Source organism: Eucyclogobius newberryi, unplaced genomic scaffold (genome assembly GCF_026437365.1).
Source record: "Eucyclogobius newberryi isolate DKJ021-1_F unplaced genomic scaffold, fEucNew1.0.hap1 SCAF_10, whole genome shotgun sequence".
Taxonomy (NCBI): domain Eukaryota; kingdom Metazoa; phylum Chordata; class Actinopteri; order Gobiiformes; family Gobiidae; genus Eucyclogobius; species Eucyclogobius newberryi.
Genome location: NW_027315724.1, coordinates 27,142,942 through 27,162,429, shown reverse-complemented (window position 1 = coordinate 27,162,429; position 19,488 = coordinate 27,142,942). Strand labels below are relative to the sequence as shown.

General features: G+C 39.0%; 1 protein-coding gene across 11 annotated transcripts in view; it reads left to right on the top strand.

Annotated features, from left to right (window-relative positions):
* Positions 1–19,488, top strand: part of nectin1b (nectin cell adhesion molecule 1b) — a 165,120-nt gene that overhangs the window by 89,945 nt on the left and 55,687 nt on the right. The window contains exon 6 of one of the 11 annotated variants that reach the window (XM_072453011.1): positions 1,382–4,647. The exons of the other annotated variants lie outside the window; for them this stretch is intronic. Coding sequence (XP_072309112.1) covers positions 1,382–1,866 — 485 coding nt within the window. The 3' untranslated portion in view covers positions 1,867–4,647. Of the gene's footprint in view, positions 1–1,381; positions 4,648–19,488 lie in introns of those variants that run through there. 11 annotated transcript variants of the gene reach the window in all.

Sequence of the window (19,488 nt, the reverse complement as noted above, 5' to 3'; positions counted from 1 at the left end):
AAGAACTACGAAACTGTGTGTTTAAAAGATTACACGAAATGATTCACTCTCAAATATAGAGTATTCTCATTCTTCTCCTTTTTGCTGCTGTCCCATAGAAATCCTCATCACCTAAATAGAATAAAATAAAAGGTGTTGGTCGACTAAGACACCCATCAACTTGCCACAGCTGCCCTGGCGCAGAATGATGGACTCCAGGCTGCAAACGTGTGCCTTGCTCCCTCTTTCCTTTGACCACCACCAAAACCTACATTAGCCAGTTCAGAAGAGACTGTGTAATCGAGCTGCAAACATTTGTGCCACCAAGACACTCTATTCTTCATATTTTTAGCTCTCTCTCTCTCTCATCATTGAACACTCTATTGTCTTTGTTCCCAAAAGTGGCAGCATGTGCCTCTCTGCAGCGTCACTATCCTCTCCATGCGACACAGAGGAGGTTTTTTTTCTGTTTGTGTGCCTCCGTCTTTTTGTTAACAACCCAGTGTTTGCTGCGGTAGTTAGATGTACCTGTACCGTGCCAGTTTGAACAAGCAGTACCTGAGCGCCTCCGGGTTTTGATTGTGTCTCCAACAAGTATCCCTTCTGTCTGCCTGTGTTCACTGGAGCCTCTAACGCTTCTTTATTTTAAGTGCAGACAGACGTGGCTTTTTAGTGCTTTGTTTTGTGGTAACCAAGCAGGGGACTGTAGACGAACGCATTTGTTTTTCCTCCAATTTGTAATATTTGCAGTGTAGAAGATGGTTTATGGCAACTTCTGGTTTATTTAAAAAAAAACAATAGAGCGTGCAGTGTTTACTGATGCAATGTTTTTACAGCAGTTTTTTTCTGGCTGTTTATTGATCGATAACATTTATTTTCAGGCTTGTTTCAATCGTTTTCTTGTTACCTGATGGTCTTTTTCTGTCTGCTTTCTTAATGCGTCTTTGCTGTTGTGAGTGCTTGGCTGCTGTGCTGTCCAAACATTTCATTTACTGATAATGCACACGCTTGACATTTTTTCTTCAGTACAATGCAATGTATTATGTATTATTGTATGTTCTATATGACACTTGTGCGTTTTCCTTTACGTACTGAACTTTAACGCTGCACTGAAAACCTTTGATCTCATGCATGCTGACATTCTCTGTAACGTCTACTCTGTGCTGCCTGTATAATACTTTTTTTCCATGTGACATTGCATGCAGTGCAGTCCCTGCACAGTTCTCGTGAGCTGTGGGTGGGCTGTCGAAGGGCCTGGGTCCGTCCTTTTCCCTTCTTCTTTCCTTCCTTGTGTCCCTTACTTCATATTTCCCTAAAACTGTCTGCACCCGTCTGCACAATGCACTTCCTCCTCCCACAGAGCACTGACACACTCCCTCCCATCTTGTCTTTTCCTACCCAGAATACCCTAACGGCCCGTTCGACAACGCCGACACCAGGCATGACCCGCACAACCCCGGGGCGGCCATCGGGGGCGCCGTGGGGGGAGTTGCCCTGCTGGGTATTGCCGCCATTCTGCTCTTCGTGTTCCTGCGCCGGCGCCAGAGGACCTTCAAGGGCGACTACAGCACCAAAAAGCATGTCTTTGGTAACGGTTACTCCAAGGCAGGTGGGTTACCGGCGCACCCTCCCATGCCCAAGAACCTGCAGTATCCCGACGATTCGGATGATGAGAAAAAATCGGCACAGATCGGCGTCACCGGCAGCGACTTCGATGCGGACGGCGAGGACTTGAAGAGGCCCTATTTCACGGTGGACGAGGGCGAGTCGCGGGATTACGACGAGCGGACTCTGGCTTTCCAATACGACGCTGAACCGGAGCTCGCCGACGATATGATTTCCCAAACCGACGGCTCAGTTATCTCTAAGAAAGAGTGGTACGTGTAGGGGCATGCCACATTCAAAACCAAACAGTCACCCATCCCGTTGCCCACTGCACCCACCCGCGTTCCACTGTGCACCCCCCCGTCACCTGACCCCCACCCAAATGTCAGTACACCCCAAAACTCCCACGCACCATTGGACTCCAGTAGATATGTGTCTCTTAGATGCTATTATCACATCATTGGTATCAGAACCATCAGGGGAATAGTCCACTGTGAGGACAAGCAGAGCCGGACTTTACAGAGGGGATTTATTCATTGGTCAAAACTGGTGTTATTTTTGTGCATTTTTCATGTTTTAGATGTATTAAATGTGTAAAAAGAAAGAGACTGCAGGTTGAACATTTTCGCTGAGCACATTGTGAAAGTCCTACACTGGATATAAAGTACAGTACAATTGTTTGATTTTGTATTTCCATTGTTTATTGCTTTATATTGTTATTTTTTTATGTCTTTTTGTATGATTTTTACCTTGGGAATTGAAAGTTAGATGTCTGAAACTAAAGTGGGTTTTTAGTGTTTGTAATATTGTGGTCAAATGTTTCAGAAAAGAGAAAAAAAAAACATTCAAAAGCACCTGTGTGACTTTCCCCTGAACCATGGTGTTACAGACTTTTCTATTGCAATTACAAGCACTGCTATTTTTCCCCCAATGTATTTCATTACACCGTTACATGTTAAGGGTCAATCTACTGATGCGGGCAGTACTTGCATCACAATGGCCTTTATTTCAGGCTCTTGGATGGATGAGAATGGACTGTATACTTTTCAGTGCAACGGGACTCAAATGACAAAGGTAAAACGTTTTCTAATTATGTTCAAATGTCTTAACACTTTCACATTCTGTGCCCATTCACAACAATGTCTATCAAAGTGGATCATGTCCTCAGTGCTGTCTTAAGAAAACTGCAGTTTCACGAAGAGACCACACGGACTCACGAGACGAGAAAGATGCTACTATTGTTTATTAGGTAAAGGGAAATCAATGTTGGTGACTTTGCTGGATTTTAACGTCACCTGCTGCTTTTGTTTTGTTTCGTCTTTATTATTTGTAACTCATTTTTAAGATTTATTGGTGGATTGTCGTCTTTCAACATGGATCCTTCAACAATAACCCCGCGCGCCTGTCCAGAGGCATTAGTCATCTTGCTTTGTCAGTCGCCCCAAAACCAGTGGAGGCTTAAGACGAGCCGATAATGTCCTGTTTCCTTCCCAGAAAATCCATTTAAAATAAACACAGAGGCTCAGAGTGAGACATAAAACAATGCAAAAGCCTGTAGATGTCCATAAGCACCTATCTGGCTCTGAAAAATATAAATACTGTATTAAGCCTTATTTTATGCATGATTTTGTGTGGGAGTGGAAGTGCATATGTTGCTGGGTCGTTGTTGTTTTTTTTGGTTTGGATTCAGTGCATTCAAACTGGCAACAATGTCCACACTGTCAGTATTAACAGACTGTGGGTGCACACTCCCCAGTAACAATATGACATTTTCAATACAGACCTCCATATAAATAAACCCATTCATTCAGATATAAATATATTGCTGAAGCCGGACACATCCTGCTCAAGAGTTTTCTAGAACATGCTTGTCTACTCTGTAAATAGGTGAGCATGTTAATCATGAGCCTCAAACTACAAGCCCACACGGGGATGCTCAGCACTAGCACTGTCATGTTCGTTCTAGTGTACAGTTACTTTTCTGTTGTACAGAAAGGACAATGAGAGTTGTATCTACACATTTCATGAAAAGGGGAATGTTGATTTTTAGACCGCTAGCTATTATTTTCCAATGTCCGCTAAATGTTTGTTTTTAATCCAAACATAATTGTAGCATTCAGTAATGACACCAATTCATTGTATGGGTGCCACTTTTATTTTGCTGTGGCTAAAACAAAAACGTACCATTTTATTTCAGGTTTTTGTTTCTACAATTATGTTTAAAATAAAAAAATAAAAAAACACACAAAATAGCTGCAGCTCAGTTTACTTTTGATCATATTTGATTTGGTTTATTCTTGTATTCAGTGCCTATAACACCAAAAGACATTAGCAAATGTGATTGGCTGTTGCTTTCATTCACAGAAAAGGGCCACACTGTGTATTATTTCTTTCTCAATGCAGTAATGCTGTATAGTCTTACAAGAACTTCTGTCTTAACCATATCTGACATATTGAAGCACAAACTGTAAAATCCTTTCAAACGAGATTTCAATCTGGCCAATTTTGAAAGCACAAGTACGGTATATGTTTTTTTAGTCACCGCCACATTCTCAGACAAAGTGGAGAAAGGAAACAAAAAAAATCTGATTTGAGTTGTATATTTAGTCATTGTTTAACCATGGATTTCACTGTAACTTCATTCCATCTTCTACTTTTTTGTATTTGTTGGACATTCCACTGTAAATATTGTACATATGGTTGAAATCATAGTTGGGATTTATTTAGAGACGTAGAGCCCACTTTATGTAAAATATACCTATTTTGACTGCAAAAATGACTCATCAATGGCTATAGACTGGAGATGATTCATAGCTTCTTTCCAAAGTCGTACCCCAAAATACAGTTTCAAAATGCCCATAGGGACTTCACTGTCAGGCAGAGGGTTTTGCATACAGTTTGTCCATGTAATGACAATGACAGAAAAAGAAAAAGAGAGAATTGTGTATGCAGCCATGTGAATGTATATTTCTGAGGGTGTTACAAAAAATCTCTTGTTCAATTGTGATGATTCAGTGAAGTAATTGTATTTGTTTTCAACATTAAATGAGTTCAATAGTCAAATGTGTTGTCCCGGTCAGTCATTGGGTGATTCATAAAGTGTTACATATTATATACATATAATACAATTAGCCAGTATACCTGAGGTTTTTTTTAAATGAATGAATTCTCTGTTTTTCCCCAAAGTTTATTATAAAAGTAACACTTGGTGACAACATGAGACCACTGTGCATGTCTGCAATAATAATAACGTATTTTATTTCTTGTTAACCAGGAAGTAAGAGCCAAAAGCAGCGCTCTGATTGGTCGTGCTTGGGTGGTCCACCCCAGCTTCACTTTGACATTTGAAAAACGTAATACAAGGGTTCTTGGGGCTATGGACACGTTAGATTCAAATACCTGCTTCCTCCATTCACAGTTTGAAAATCTGGTTCCTCAACTTTAAGTTAAACATAGCCCATGTCAGAAGAACTACACTTTTATTAATCATACAGAATCAAGAATATAATCTCTGTTTTAATATACTTTGTAAAGGGCAAAAGTAATGTGGTACACTCAAAATACTCTTAAAGATATGATTTTCCATGAAATTGTAAAACATCCATTTTTAACACCTGCAGTGTAGTTTTCACAGCATCCCAACGATTTTAAACTGGCTGCATGTCTTCTTTTTGTGAGCAGCACAGTGTTCCCACTTGCATCGATTTGTTTTCAAATCCTTAATACATCGGTAGCATTTTTTAAGGGAACAAAGAACTAATTTGAGTGTTTTGTTGCTCACGTTGGTCAAATGTTCAGAGCACAGTGAGTGTCTTAGATCCATCTGAAGACAAAGCCACAGTCCACCACTGACAAGTCAGTGTTACGTTTGGAATCCAACAATTACAATACTCAGTGTGAAAGAAGCAATTCAAAAGCCTTTGTTTACTGAGCTGTTGGATTAAATGTTCAATATTTAACCTACAGGTCAACACTCCATGTTTTCTAGTTATTAGTTATTGCTAAATCACCCATGTTACTTACAAGAGAAGAAATAAGTTTAAAATATATATATATATATATATATATATATATATACACACCAGCCAAAAAATGCATAATAGAGAATAAAAAAGATATATAAGTTGCACTGGAGTATGAAATGCGGCTGCAAGTGTGAAAATAACAAATAATATCACATATAAGTTGCTCCGGAGTATAAGTATAAATATATAAGTGTAAATATAAGTATAAGTCGCACCCCGGCCAATACTGTGAAAAAAAGATTAGATTAAAAGACTTATAGTCCGGAAAATACGGTATATGTATTTGTATTTATTATGATTAACTGACATCAGATCAAAATGATAATGAATCCTTTATAACAAAAATAGCTGCGGTTTAGAATTTCCAGTGTGGAAATATCAGTGTGTTTGCTTATCTACCGTATATTAGGAGAATTGGGAACAATACTGTTTTTTAGCCTCAAAATTGTATTCAGCTCCACAAAAAGTATAATGTGTGGTAAAGTATTTAATATATTTGTAGAATATCTCTACGTTCTAAGTATTTATGTGTCAATCGTTACCAACTTTTAAATGTAAAATACAGTAGAAAATGTTTTTTGACCCAGGCTCTGATATCACAAGTATCTGAGTGGTTTTCACCCTGCAAAACCACCTTAATATTTAAATCTACGGAAGCTCCTTGTATTCATAACAAATATATATATATATATATATATATATATATATATATATATATATATATATATATATATATATATATATATATATATATATATATATATTCGAGATGTATATATATATATTTTTATGAATACAATGAGCTTCTGTATAAATCACATGTTCCATTTAACCTTTGCCTACATTGGAATTAAAAATGTTTTAGTTTACACATTTTAGAGTGTCTATAGAAACAGCCACCTCAATGTTTGTTTTTCTTGATAAAATTATGACAACCTCAAGAGGGTTGGAAGAGTGGTCACAGTTTGCATGTTCTCCCTGTGCCTGCATAAGTGATATGTGAGGCCTCGCGCTCAGCCTCACAGATCTGTGTCAGGCCTGGAGAGCCACATCTGCAGCGTGCACATTACAAACAGCCTCCGACTGCAGCTGTTGCCATCCATTTGCTAAAAGAGCCCTTTGTGTCCTGAGGGGCTTTGAAGCACATAGGTTTTTAACATGCACAAAGAGCTCGTTTTTCCTCCTCAGCACAAAATAATAAGAGAAACACAACATTTCTTTTATCAAAGACACTCCAGGGCTAGCAAATGCCTGGAGTTTAGAACCTTCCTGTGGGCAATCAGTTCTGGAAGAACCTCTAAACCAGGACAGGGATGTCCAAACTTTTTTCACCAAGGGCCACATTTTGAAACTTAAACGGGCAGAGGGCCACAAACAACTTGACAATGTCGAATTTGTTGAATGACAAAGTGAATCATTAGAAATTTTGCATTTGACGTAATTGTGATGAGCCTCCACCTTTAATTAGACCTAGAACATTTATATTAGGTTTGTATAAAATCAATATGCCTGAATTTTCCCAATTTCACAGTAAAAAATACTACTTTTTGTTGTTTGGGCCGACATAGCAGGAAGCTGGAGGGCCAACAAAAATTGGTCTGAGGGCCGCATTTGGCCCCCGGGCCCTAGTTTGGACATGCCTGCTCTAAACAATAAGCCAAAGTTTTACTAAGAAGGAAAAGGGAAGTCTATTTCAACATAGATGAAACAGCAGCATTAAATGACTTGTCAGGACAGGTTTACTTTGTGTCCATGTCCAGACAGATACAACAGGGTTGAGTTTGTTCATTAGGCAAAAAACTAGAGTCTGTAAGCTAGTAATAGACCCTGTTCAGAAAAGACAAGATAAAAGTACAGGTAAATGTAACTACAAAACATGGCCAATCTATTTATTGGATTAGCAGCTAATCCATTAGATGTGCAGAGCTTTACTCACTGATTAGGTTCAAAGTTAACAGTTAAAGTTAATAGTATTTATATGCTTTCAGGGTTAAAGTGGTCATTTCTCCATTAAACCACCAGTGTTTTAGGTCAAACATAAGGCTTTAAAAATATAGATGTTTCCTTTAAACAGTCGTGGGAAAAAAAATAATTTAGCATAAATGGAAATCCAAGGAAACTCAAGGTGCAGATAAAAGATATGTTTTAAAATAATATTAAATAACATGGCAGTATATATTTTAGGCGTTTTTTTATACAACAATATGACTTAGGGAATTGCAAATGCTCTTCCTGTATTCTACACCGTTAACTCACCCATGGCCATTTTCTGCAAGAGGCTGTACCAAAACTGCAGCTAATAAGCCCTTTGGTCTTGGACATTCTGCTGACAAATGCATGCATTTGGACGACAAAAAGCTTTGTCTATAAGTAACAAGGGCAGGGACTAGCTTCATTATAATGAGGAAACAAAGATCTCATTTAAAAACATGTGAAATCGTTCAACACTTCTATTACTTATAACATTTAATGATACTGTTGATATTCACCAAACACTGTTTCTCTGTTCAAATAAAACAGTGTAAACTCAAACAAACGCTGCCCCTCATTTTCTGAAATCCCTTGGTCCAATAGCGCTATGAATATTTCGCAGCTTTTACACTCCTCTGAGGGAGGAGGTTGTCAGTTCTATCCTCAGGTGTAGTCTGCCTTCGCTACACAAACAAGTGGTAAATGAACTAAATATTCACATATAAATTCTCCGCCCTGAGAGCACTGTCCAAAGAAAACCCCACTACAACGTCTGTCATTCAGATCATATTTAATTGGACTTTCATAAATGAGCTGAGATAAGTTAGGTATTAGGTAAAACAATTAAGTCAACAAGAATACTTAGGTACAAAAGTGTTGCAAATCCACATGGAATGCACCTCTAACCATAATTAAATGAATAAGAGGACATTTGCGTAGCTTAAATGAGCAGTATGTAATACTAATGTAATACATTGTCTCCACGGCGATGCTATTGTGTTGCTATTGTGTTGCCTGAAAGGGTTGTACCCATACAAATAAAAAAAAATCCAAATTAATTCAGAATGCTGGGCAACCCAAACCCCAACCCAGAAGAAAGATACATTCTGAATTAATTGAAAGATTCATTTTTTATACAAAATGTTTTTAATGTTCCAATTCTTAAAGGTGGTATGGACGATTTTTTTCAGCAAATCTTTTATCATATTTCCTCGTGGCGTGGATAAATCATTTGTCCTGCCACGTATCAATCATAAAACGCACCTATCGCTCACCTGCAGCCGCGTCAGGCTCGTCCCCACGTTTCCGCGTGCCTAAGCGCATGGATCTATCATAATATAGTTCCCTGAGTGTACGGGGCAAAATGAAGACGGAGAAAGACAGTTCGAGCTGACACAGAAGTGGACAGAAATCTACGAGAGACGAGCGATGCGATGCGCTCCGTTGTGCTAATAAACAAACGCACGTGTGTGTTGTATCGGTCCGCACGGGGGAGTGGCATGCGCACTTCCGCCTGCGTTCTCAAATCGCCGAAAAATCGTCCATACCGCCTTTAACTGAATAATAACTCAACTCATCAAGTGCTTTATAGTAATTAGTTGTTAATGATTCCTGATTGTCTTTAATTCTGTATAATCTCCACTTTTAAAAAAATCCAGTATTTATTTTAAAGACAGTTCATCTCGTTTTTCTTCGCGCTGCTCAGCCCTGTCCTCTCTTAACAGCTCGCCTGGGAACACAAACCCCACTGTGCTTATTTTTATCAGACAGTGAAGAGGATAATTAATGTGTGCTTATGCCAAACAATTCTCCGCAACACAAGGACATCATTTCTTTCCTCCTCCTCTTCTCCGTGAACTGGAGTCAGAGCTGGCCAGCTTCAGCCCGCAGATACCAGGGGGGGGGGCACTTAGGAGTCCACCAGGGAAACTGTGCCAAACCTCTGCAGACCTGGATCAAAAGGCGCTAAAACAAAGATCATTAGCGTTTAGAAACACAGCCACACCGCCTGTCTGGAAGTATCTGTGTCAAGGTAATTTTAAACAGTCATTTTGGAGATTTTAAATTCTACTGAGAAATACATAATGATCTTGGGTAGCCCTCGGTTGTATGTTCAAAATGTAATTCCTTTAACAAATTTGTTTCAAGTAAAAGAACAAAAAGGCTGTTAGTATTTCAATTTTTTTTTTTTTTTTTTTACCAGGATTGCAATAAGATTTTTGAATTCATTTTTTAAACACCCAAAGTCACAAGAGTTGCCTCGATAGGCGATTGCAACTAGCAATATAAGAAGTACTGACAGAATATAAATACTAAACCAAGCTCTGCTATCTACTACTACTGTCACAACAGGCCAAATTAGGCATCTTCACACATGAAAGGACCAAGAACTTAGTCCCTATCATCTTGAGTCCCTGTGTAGTTAGAGGAACCACCCAGTCCCTCTTGCTTGTGTTCACCAAGCACCAGTGGCTGAAACATTAGCATCAAGTGTGAACTTTTTTAATATGTAATTAAATGAGGTGGGAAAAGTGCAAATCACTTTTCCCTTTGTGCGGGATTAACCACAGAAAATGGTTTCACACAGCTCACACATGGTTTCAAGACATTTACTACTGTATTTTGCACATAGACACATACAAAGAGCTAAAACAAATAATGACAATAGCCATAAAATAACAAGACAAAGATGTGACCATTCTGTAGAGACAAGTGTAAACAATCATTCACAGTCATCATTTAATTTCTAATTGATTAAGAACCTATAATATATAGATATTTCCCAACACTGTCAAAGCCCCAGAACAAGAGCTAAAAAAGTCCCCAAAGTCTGGCCCCAGTCCCTAGTTCTACTCTGAGTTAATGTACATCAAAGTGGGGCCCGAACTAATGACAAAAATGTGCAAAAACACCTCTCTGTCTCACTATTGCTACAGCTATGCCATTATTGCAGTACTCCCTGTGACGCAGTGCAGGCTTTCTTGGGTAAAAAGTGCCTAAATAAATACATTACCATTCCTCATCTGAGTACTGCCATTGCTAACTTTTACTCAAAGCCAGATTTACTGTGTTTGAATAAGCTTTAAATAGGGTTTAAATTGTTATCCTCTAAGTTGACTCGCCTCCCCAATATGGCAGTGTGATCAAGCCATTTGTCTTGTATAAACCACTATATGACTTTTAAATAGACCAGATAAAAGTGTATTTATTGCTCTTTGATTTGTATTCTTGCGCTGTCATAAAGCATATCATAAAACCCCCTGTTCAAGGAATATTATTCAAACAGGCAGCTCCAAATGTTTTCCAGATACTTTTATGTCTTTTATCAATAACTCTTTAGTGTTATTCAAACCATTTTATTTCCTGGGGTTTGTTTCCCAGTGTATTTTACAAGCATCACTCTCTCCTTCCTGCCTTTGTCTGAAAACATGTTTCACATTCTGCTCAATCAATTGGGCATGCGGTTTACACCCCCTGATAGACAGAATAAGTCAATTCTCTTTCCACTAAATGTATAATTATGTTGAATTGGCAATTATTTGGATTAACCTTGGATCAATCTTCCCGAAATTATTATTGCCTATTATTTTGTAAATGAGACTGTTTATAAACACGCCTTGTGATCTGGGAGTAAATGTGTTGCCGTCTGGAAAATATCTCCAGCAGACAGACATAAATATGATTAAAAAAATATGTGGAACAGTGGAAAACACAATTTAATTTAATTTAAATACAAAGAAACAGTGATAAAACAAATGATGCACGTGCTGTAATACAACCACAATCATCCAGTTGATAATAGGCCCTAAAATGGATTTGATTTAAAATGTTCAGAACACCTAAATCCCCTGCATTATTCATTCACTATTCATGCCCTGAGTCTAACTGATGAGATGTGGCTGCCAATTTGTGCTATCTGACCACCAATCGCTTACTCACACACCGCAGTCATACTTCACTAACGTGGGCCACATCCTCCGGACTCGGATGAAACCATTTTCATTAAAGTGAAACATAAATTAAATGCCAACTGGGGCTTTGATTGGGCTTTGGGCTCCCAGGCCTCATTTTCCCCGTTCCAGAAAGATGAAGCAGAGCATTGTGTTCAGAGAGCGAGAGTGAGCGGGGCTCACAGGCGACAAACGAAGAGGTGTGGCCACGGAGGTTTAAATACTGAAGGGGAGGACAAAGAAGGTCCTGGGGGGAGTTTCAATGTTCTCTCCATGTCAGATTTTTTTTTTAGGTATAGTATTGAACTACAACATAAGTAGATCATCAGTTAATGTTTCGTAAACCATAATATTGAGCTAAAACGGCTTAGGAATAGCACTCACTTCCTCTTCAAAACTGCGGCGCTGACAAGGTCCGCCTCTTCAAAGTGACATTTCACTGTAAAAAAACATTGGATTGTCATTTACATGGTTTTATGATTTAAAAGTGGCTATACTTGACATTTTACAATTCTACAGGTATCACTCTGAGGTGGAATTTGTCAGATAATTGAAACTAAGTGCAGGGATGTGGGCGGGGCAGGACATTTCTGAGCACTTGAGCCTCAGTTGCAATATAAGATTAATCATTCAAACTACTACTTTGATAAGACTGTTGATGAGGAAACAATGTTGTTACAAGGTTAAAGGCTCATTAAAATGTATTTGGCGTAATGTGTCCCCTTTATCTTAGTGTGTGAAGTGTTCAAGTTGACCAAGAACACAATAGCGGTTCAGTATTTTGGACCAGACACCTATAAGACGCCTAGTACCTGAAAAACGACACACAGCAGACACAGAGGCACCCAGCACCCACTTCAACCATTGCCCGATATTAAAGGCGGTATGGACGATTTTTCGGCGATTTGAGAAGGCGGAAGTGCACTCGCCCGTGCGGACTGATACAACACACACGTGCGTTTGTTTATTAGCGCAACGGAGCGCATCGCATCTCTCGTCTCCCGTAGATTTCTGTCCACTTCTGCGTCAGCTCACCAAACACAGCTCTCCGTCTTCATTTTGCCCCGTACACTGAGGGAACTATATTATGATAGATCCATGCGCTTAGGCACGCGGAAACGTGGGGACGAACCGCACGCGGCTGCAGGTGAGCGATAGGTGCGTTTTATGATTGATACGTGGCAGGACAAATGATTTATCCACGCCACGAGGAAATATGATAAAAAATGTGCTGAAAAGAATTGTCCATACCACCTTTAAATAATTTGAAACATTCAAGTTTCAGAACACAAAAATGGGGCAGTTCATAGATTCACACTTCACACCCAGGCCTTTCTGTGTGGCGTTTGCATGTTCTCCCTGTGTCTAGGTGGGTTTGCTCCAGGTACGTCAGTTTAAACAACCCCAGAAATAAGGTAAAACAAAAGAAAAGAGCTCAAGGATGGGTCAAATGCAGAGGACCAAGTTCCCTGTGGGGACATTAAAACGCTGGTTTGTCAATGTCCTTTCTCGTCAGATCTCGGACGCTAAGCAGAGACGGGCCTGGTTAGTACTTGGATGGGAGACCTCTGGAATGCCAGGTTCCACAGGGGGGCGGTAGAGCACACTGTCGTTGTCCTTGGGCAAGACACTTCACCCACCTTGCCTCCAGTGTCCATGTCTGCTGGTGTATGAATGAGAGTGCGAGTGAATGCAAGACCACAGAAGGAAATTAGCCAATGACTACAACCCGGCTTGTTTACATCGTGTGTGTCATGTATGTTCATTATCATGCACAGTCTTGACCAAAAAACACAATTAAATAAAAGAATAAGGATCAAGTGCACCTTAACAACCATTGATAAGATGGAAAAGTACATGTATAAGAAGTCATAACCATAATAACCCATATTATGGGTTATTATTGAAGCATTATTTACAGCTCTGTAACTTTTTCACACTTCTTATAGAGACACTTTAGCCCTGCTTCATCGCCTTTCTATTTCAGAGCGTGTCTCCAGCTGTGCACTAGACGTTCTCCAATTAGAGGCAGGCATCCGGGAGCGGCTCCAAAGAGGTCTAAAGCCCCCGGTGGTGAAGGGACTGCTGACAACCCACATCTCCAGTGTCCTGTGGGATACTCTGTCCCTGTGTCCATTTACTCTGTGACAGTGGATTTAGAGAGAGACAGAGAGACACAGAGACACAGAGAAAGAGGAGATGTGTGTACATGTCCTTGTGTTGGGTGTTGACTGTCCGGTTGGCTAAAATGACCTTACATTGATTCTACCAAACGTTTCCAATGCTAAGACTAAAACACAGATGAAGCATCACCAGCATCACCAATGATAAAAAATACAACTGGCCCAAATATTAGGATATTTTTATGGCTATTGTCAAACGGTAGTTTGACACACTTCTTCAATTCTTGAGTCAAACTCAAACAGAATCAAATTTGTTTCTTTCCATGATACATGTGAAACAAAGGAGCTCCTTAGTTATCAATCATTTAAAACAAAATCACCTCCAATTAACACAGTTTTGTACGTCGCACATCAAAGTCCTGTAATATTATTTTTCTTGTAAGCAGCCAAATTTGCCCCTGATTGGCTGATCCACTGGTGACCAGACTGACATTGAGCTCCAGGCAAAATCATCTGTGGCAAATCTGGTCAGCGAAGGCTGCTACAAAAACGGCGTGAAGATAAGGACTATGGTCCGTGAGCTGCACAGCAGACGAATGACCTCGGTAGTCACTGTGTAACTCTTTCTGCACGAAGATGTTATTGCTTTGCCTAAGGAGCAATGATCTTTGATGTTTTTTGCTAAAATCATCATCATGGAGACAAGCAGGTGGCGGACCCTCCCCCAGAAAAGTTACATAGTGCACTTTTTAGAAGCTGAGCAGACCTGACACTTCTTGTGGGTGTGGCCTCATGAAGAACACACTGTGCTGGCTAAATGTACAATGTACTAAATATACTATAGTACAAATTATGTGTCTTTTTAATATATATATGATTGCTTTCCATTATTGGAAACCATCTAACCGTGGCAGAAAAATACATTCTATTACATTCTGTTCTATTTTCTCCATTTCCCTCATGCTTGTAGAAATAGGTCCTTTATGATGTAAAGAACAATGACCTAAATCAGATTCAAGTAGCACACAATGGTTTTCTACCTTATTTAAATATATTCCGGTACTATGAAACCTTTTACCATTTAATTAATTTATTCATTTGATATACAATGGTCACATAGTATATGTACCACCACTACTACTACTACTACTACTACTACTACTACTACTACTACTACTACTACTACTACTACTACTACTACTACAAAAATACTTAATTTATAGCAGAAATAAGGATACATATTCGGGGTCTTGGGCAGTGGCATGTACATGTGTGTGAGGGGCTGTTTACAGACTACACCCATGTGTCGGCTTGTGTCCTTGACAATAATGTAAATCTACTGCAGTATATGTCCATGAGGGAAACACATGCATTATCAAACTCTCTCTCTCTCTCTCTCTGCATTATAATGTCAGCTGGGATGGAAATGAAAATGTCTTCTCCTTTTCCTCTACATTCATCCATCAGCCATGGACCACCACCACAGCTCCTGCTGCTGACAAATGGAACAAATGGGGGTGAATTAAGAAAGGCCCTCTCTCCCTCTGCTCTAAGTGTTGACACTCAGAGCTTGATCAGTGTACATTAGTGTCAGTGCCACTACACATTTATACACACTGCAAATGTAAGGCGCACGAGGGAGGGGCCATCAGGGGTCTGTTATCTGTGTGATCTACACCGTCAGGTCAGCAGAGCCAGGGTTAGGGTTGGGGAAAATGTCGAACAATATCAACATTTCTGTCCTGTTGTGTGAAGCACGTTGAATTACCGTCTGTATGAATTGTGCGGTACAGATAAGCTTGCCTTGCCCTGCCTTATATTATACTAACTATATACTATACTATCTATAGCATAAGTAGATCATCTTTTTGTTCAACGTAAACTGCAATATTGATCGATAAAGCCTAAGTAATAGAAACAGGTCTGATATGCCCCGCCTCTTCACAGTGACATTGCATTTACCTGTTCTTATTTTTGATAAGTGGCTATATGTGACATTTAAGAACCTTATATGCGTCACTAGGACTGTTCATTTTTTTAAATAATCACAACTAAGTACAAGTAGTAGGGAGTAAGTAGTAAGTAGGGGGATAAGGGGACAGGCATTTTCTGAAAACTTGAGCTTCAGTTACAGGACAATACAGGATTTCTCAAACATGCATGAATCAATCAAAATACTTTAATATTGTAACGAGTTTAAAGGCCCCCAAACCGGACAAAATATAAACAGAAATATAAACTACATCAGATACCTGAAAAAACATCCGACATCTCAGTCCAGACCTCAGATTAACATCGTTTTGTGGTTTGCTCATTGATTCGGCTGGAATTCGTGACGTTTTTCAGTCCCCTGTGATATTCTTTACTTTTTGTTTTCCTTGTAAGCAGCCATGTTTGTTTTGATACGGGTGGATCGTACTTGTCCCTGATTGACTAATCCACCTGTCAATCACACCGATGTGAACTCAGGGTGATTAGGAACTGACCAGACATTGATCTGTGTTAAAAATACAAAGATTGGGATTTTCCAGGCATGTGGTTTGTGCCCAGGACCCATTTGTCAGCTACTCTAATGGCTAATAAACTTCTGTAATAGGATTAAATAATAATACATGTTGAATGTTTTGCTTAATATTTCCCTTACCCATTGTTTATTGATTAACTAACTACTTTCATGTTTATTTGGGGTTGAAACCTCCTGTATTTTGTGTGAGACCAACAAAACCATACATGGAGTGATTACTTTATCACTATCTGTGTTAGAAATGTCCCTGTTTGTGTGGTAAATACATTATTAAATCAGGTTTTCATACATAAATAGGGAATTTTATGTGTAAAAAATTATATTTGGGACATCCAATCTGAAAAATTGATAGAGTCAGGTTTAAATGAATTGTATTGACATTGTAGACACACCCTTTTTTGATATATTATTTAGTACTTGATTAAAAGATCTTACTTAAAACTTACTTTTTAGTTAAATTTGATTGAATTAGCAATTAACACATCTGATCTGTCCAAATCTTGTTAGGTACAATACTGTTAAATTTGGTGTGTGTTTGTGTTACTTTAAGATGATCTTTATGTGGGAGAAAAATGCATTTTGAGAAAACTGCCTTTGAAATGACCTTTTCCCATGGATACAAGCTGATTAAATTAAATAATAAAACATATTTAGGTGCAGATTTGACAATAAAGTGCATAATTATTGTGAGAGAACAAACGGGCCAAAAACCCGATAATGTCTTGCCTTAAACCCTCACCGAAAGATGGAAAACTTTCTCTTTTAAACCTTTTAATTTCATTTCAATCACAGTCCTGACTTGCCCCATTTCCTCATGAATTTCTAAAACATCTCAAGAAATTTAAATAATTACCTTTAGCTGAAAAAAAAAAAAAAAAGTTGAGCGTACCCATTAAAAGCTAGATGTGATAAGAGATGAAAAGATCAGCAGTGGGTCTGAGAAAGGAATCATTTGAGAAACTTTTTCACATTTCCCTTCCTCTGTTTGGTCGGAGACGGAGCTGTAGCCGTATGATTGGGGAAATGATTATGTGCTGGAGACTGCGCACAGGTACCTCACTTAACCACTCAATTATCTCTGGACCGCAGAGGTCACCCGAGAATATTTAATTGAGTCCAAAGTTGAACCTGTTATACCTCTTCACGTCTTACATTGGATCTGTAATGGCTGGACCAATGGGATCTGACCTACCGGCTCCGCTCTTCAAACTCCCCAAATAATGCTAATGAAATAAAATCAGCTAATCTGCTACAAATGCAAATGTAGAGCCAGCTATTGATTACACCGCAAGCATGTTCCTTAAAACGCTGAGACGCACAGAAATGCAAAAACAAACTAGCCAATCTTTACCGCAAAGTCAGTCACGATTAATTCCCCTGAAGCTCAAGCCAGCCTGTTTCCATGACAATGCGCCGACCAATTATATTCCTCCGGGGGGAATCGCTGGATGCTCGCTGCGGGTGTCAGTCCAAAACCTCTGGTCACCGGTTCAGTTGTGGTGCTTTTGAAATGTTGCATATTGAGAACGATCACTCACGCTGACAGTTGAGATATTCATGTTTTTTATGAATATGTATGAATGTAAACTGTGATAAACACTGAATAATGTTTGCTTTTGAAGTTTGACCATAGCATACTCTTAAAAGATTATGTTCAGCATGTTTATTCATTTGTTGAGAGAAACAGACTCATGTTGACAGGTCAGACAGATCTATATATTGAAATGAATGTGAATTGATATGAATGCAAGCTGTGATAAACGCTGAATATGTTTTTGAGGCATAATTATGTTGAACTCCTCAAGTTGTCAGAAATTGCATTTAGTCATTGTACTTTTTCACTATTATTATTATGATTATTTTACCTTCTTACTGAAACATGTTGTGATTTCTGACTAGGACAGACATAAACATGACTATATTTAAATACATTCACAGGCACTGAGATTACTGATACTTTGCTGTGTTTGTTTGTTTCAATCTGTTTATTCTTTTTGTTCCTGAAACTGTGTGAAAGTCATAAAAAGTCATGTCGGTGTAAAAGTGAGAGTACCCAGCTGTCGATGGGTTTTGTTCCCACGGGAGCCACAGCAACACTGAGGTTGTACATACTTTTCTCACTGCCCCAGTCTTCAGCTGCTGCCTCATGTGTAACATATGTGAGGGTTCAGCTGTTGTGACATCTTAATTAAAGTTTGATAGTATTTAGATTGCATGATATTACAGTAATTGTCCCCACAAAAAGGTGCACTATGTCACTTTTCTGGTGGAGGTACACTATCCCTGGCTGTCTCCATAGTTTTTTGTTGGAATATTCCAGCGTAGGGCATTAAACCTATACAGTATGTTGTCTCAAATGTCATTTAATTCATAAAAAGTAATACACATGAGGTTACTCTGAGAACCAAAAGGTCATACAAAAGACAAAAATGTCTAATCTCTTACTGCCCACGTCCCTTTAGAAGAGACTCATGTGCAACTAACAGCGCTTAAACCAAAGTTTAATAAACAATGAACCACATTAGAAATATGTAATAAGGTACACCTTCAAAACACAGTTACATTGTTTAAACCTTTGGTAAGAGATAATATGGCACCAGAATAAACACTCATTTGCAAAGAGTCACATAGAGGTCACTGCACCTTCTGCTTGTGTTTATTTCCTCTCACTTCTCAGCTCCTGTGCACAATACTTACATGTCTAAAGTTTCATAACATCTCAAAAACCAATTAGGCCCAAAGCAGCAGTCATTTCAGATAAGACGAATCATTATCAAAAACATACTCTTTACTTAAGGAAATGTATGTTTTGGCTGATGACGGTATAAGATTTGAACACTTTTGTGCGCTCTCATTTCCTAATTAAAGTTGGAAATGTATTAGCATAATTGGATGCTAGCTGGGGCTGATGACATGTTTATTTATGTGGCTCTCCCTGAAGATGATGAACACTGGTAATCACTGGAGTCTGTTTTTTTCTGAAGAGCTTTGTCATGTTGTTTTGCTCTATAGTTGGCTCAGACCCATTCACTTTTACTACTTGTGGAGCTTTATTCATCACTCCAATAATATGCAGGCTGCAGTGCTTGTATTTGCATTTGTCACCATCTGTTTAATTAGTCAGGGAAATGTTGTGTTGCCTTGACATGAGTAAATCACAGCTGAGGGAGTCATGAGTGCAGTGTGAGGGTGGTTCTTGTGGGGCTGTCGTCCTTTAGTCCTTGGTCACTTCATCGGTCACTGGTCAACAGTCAACCAAAATGTTTTTGGAATCTGCCTTTTCATTGATCAAAATTCTGTTTAATACTTTT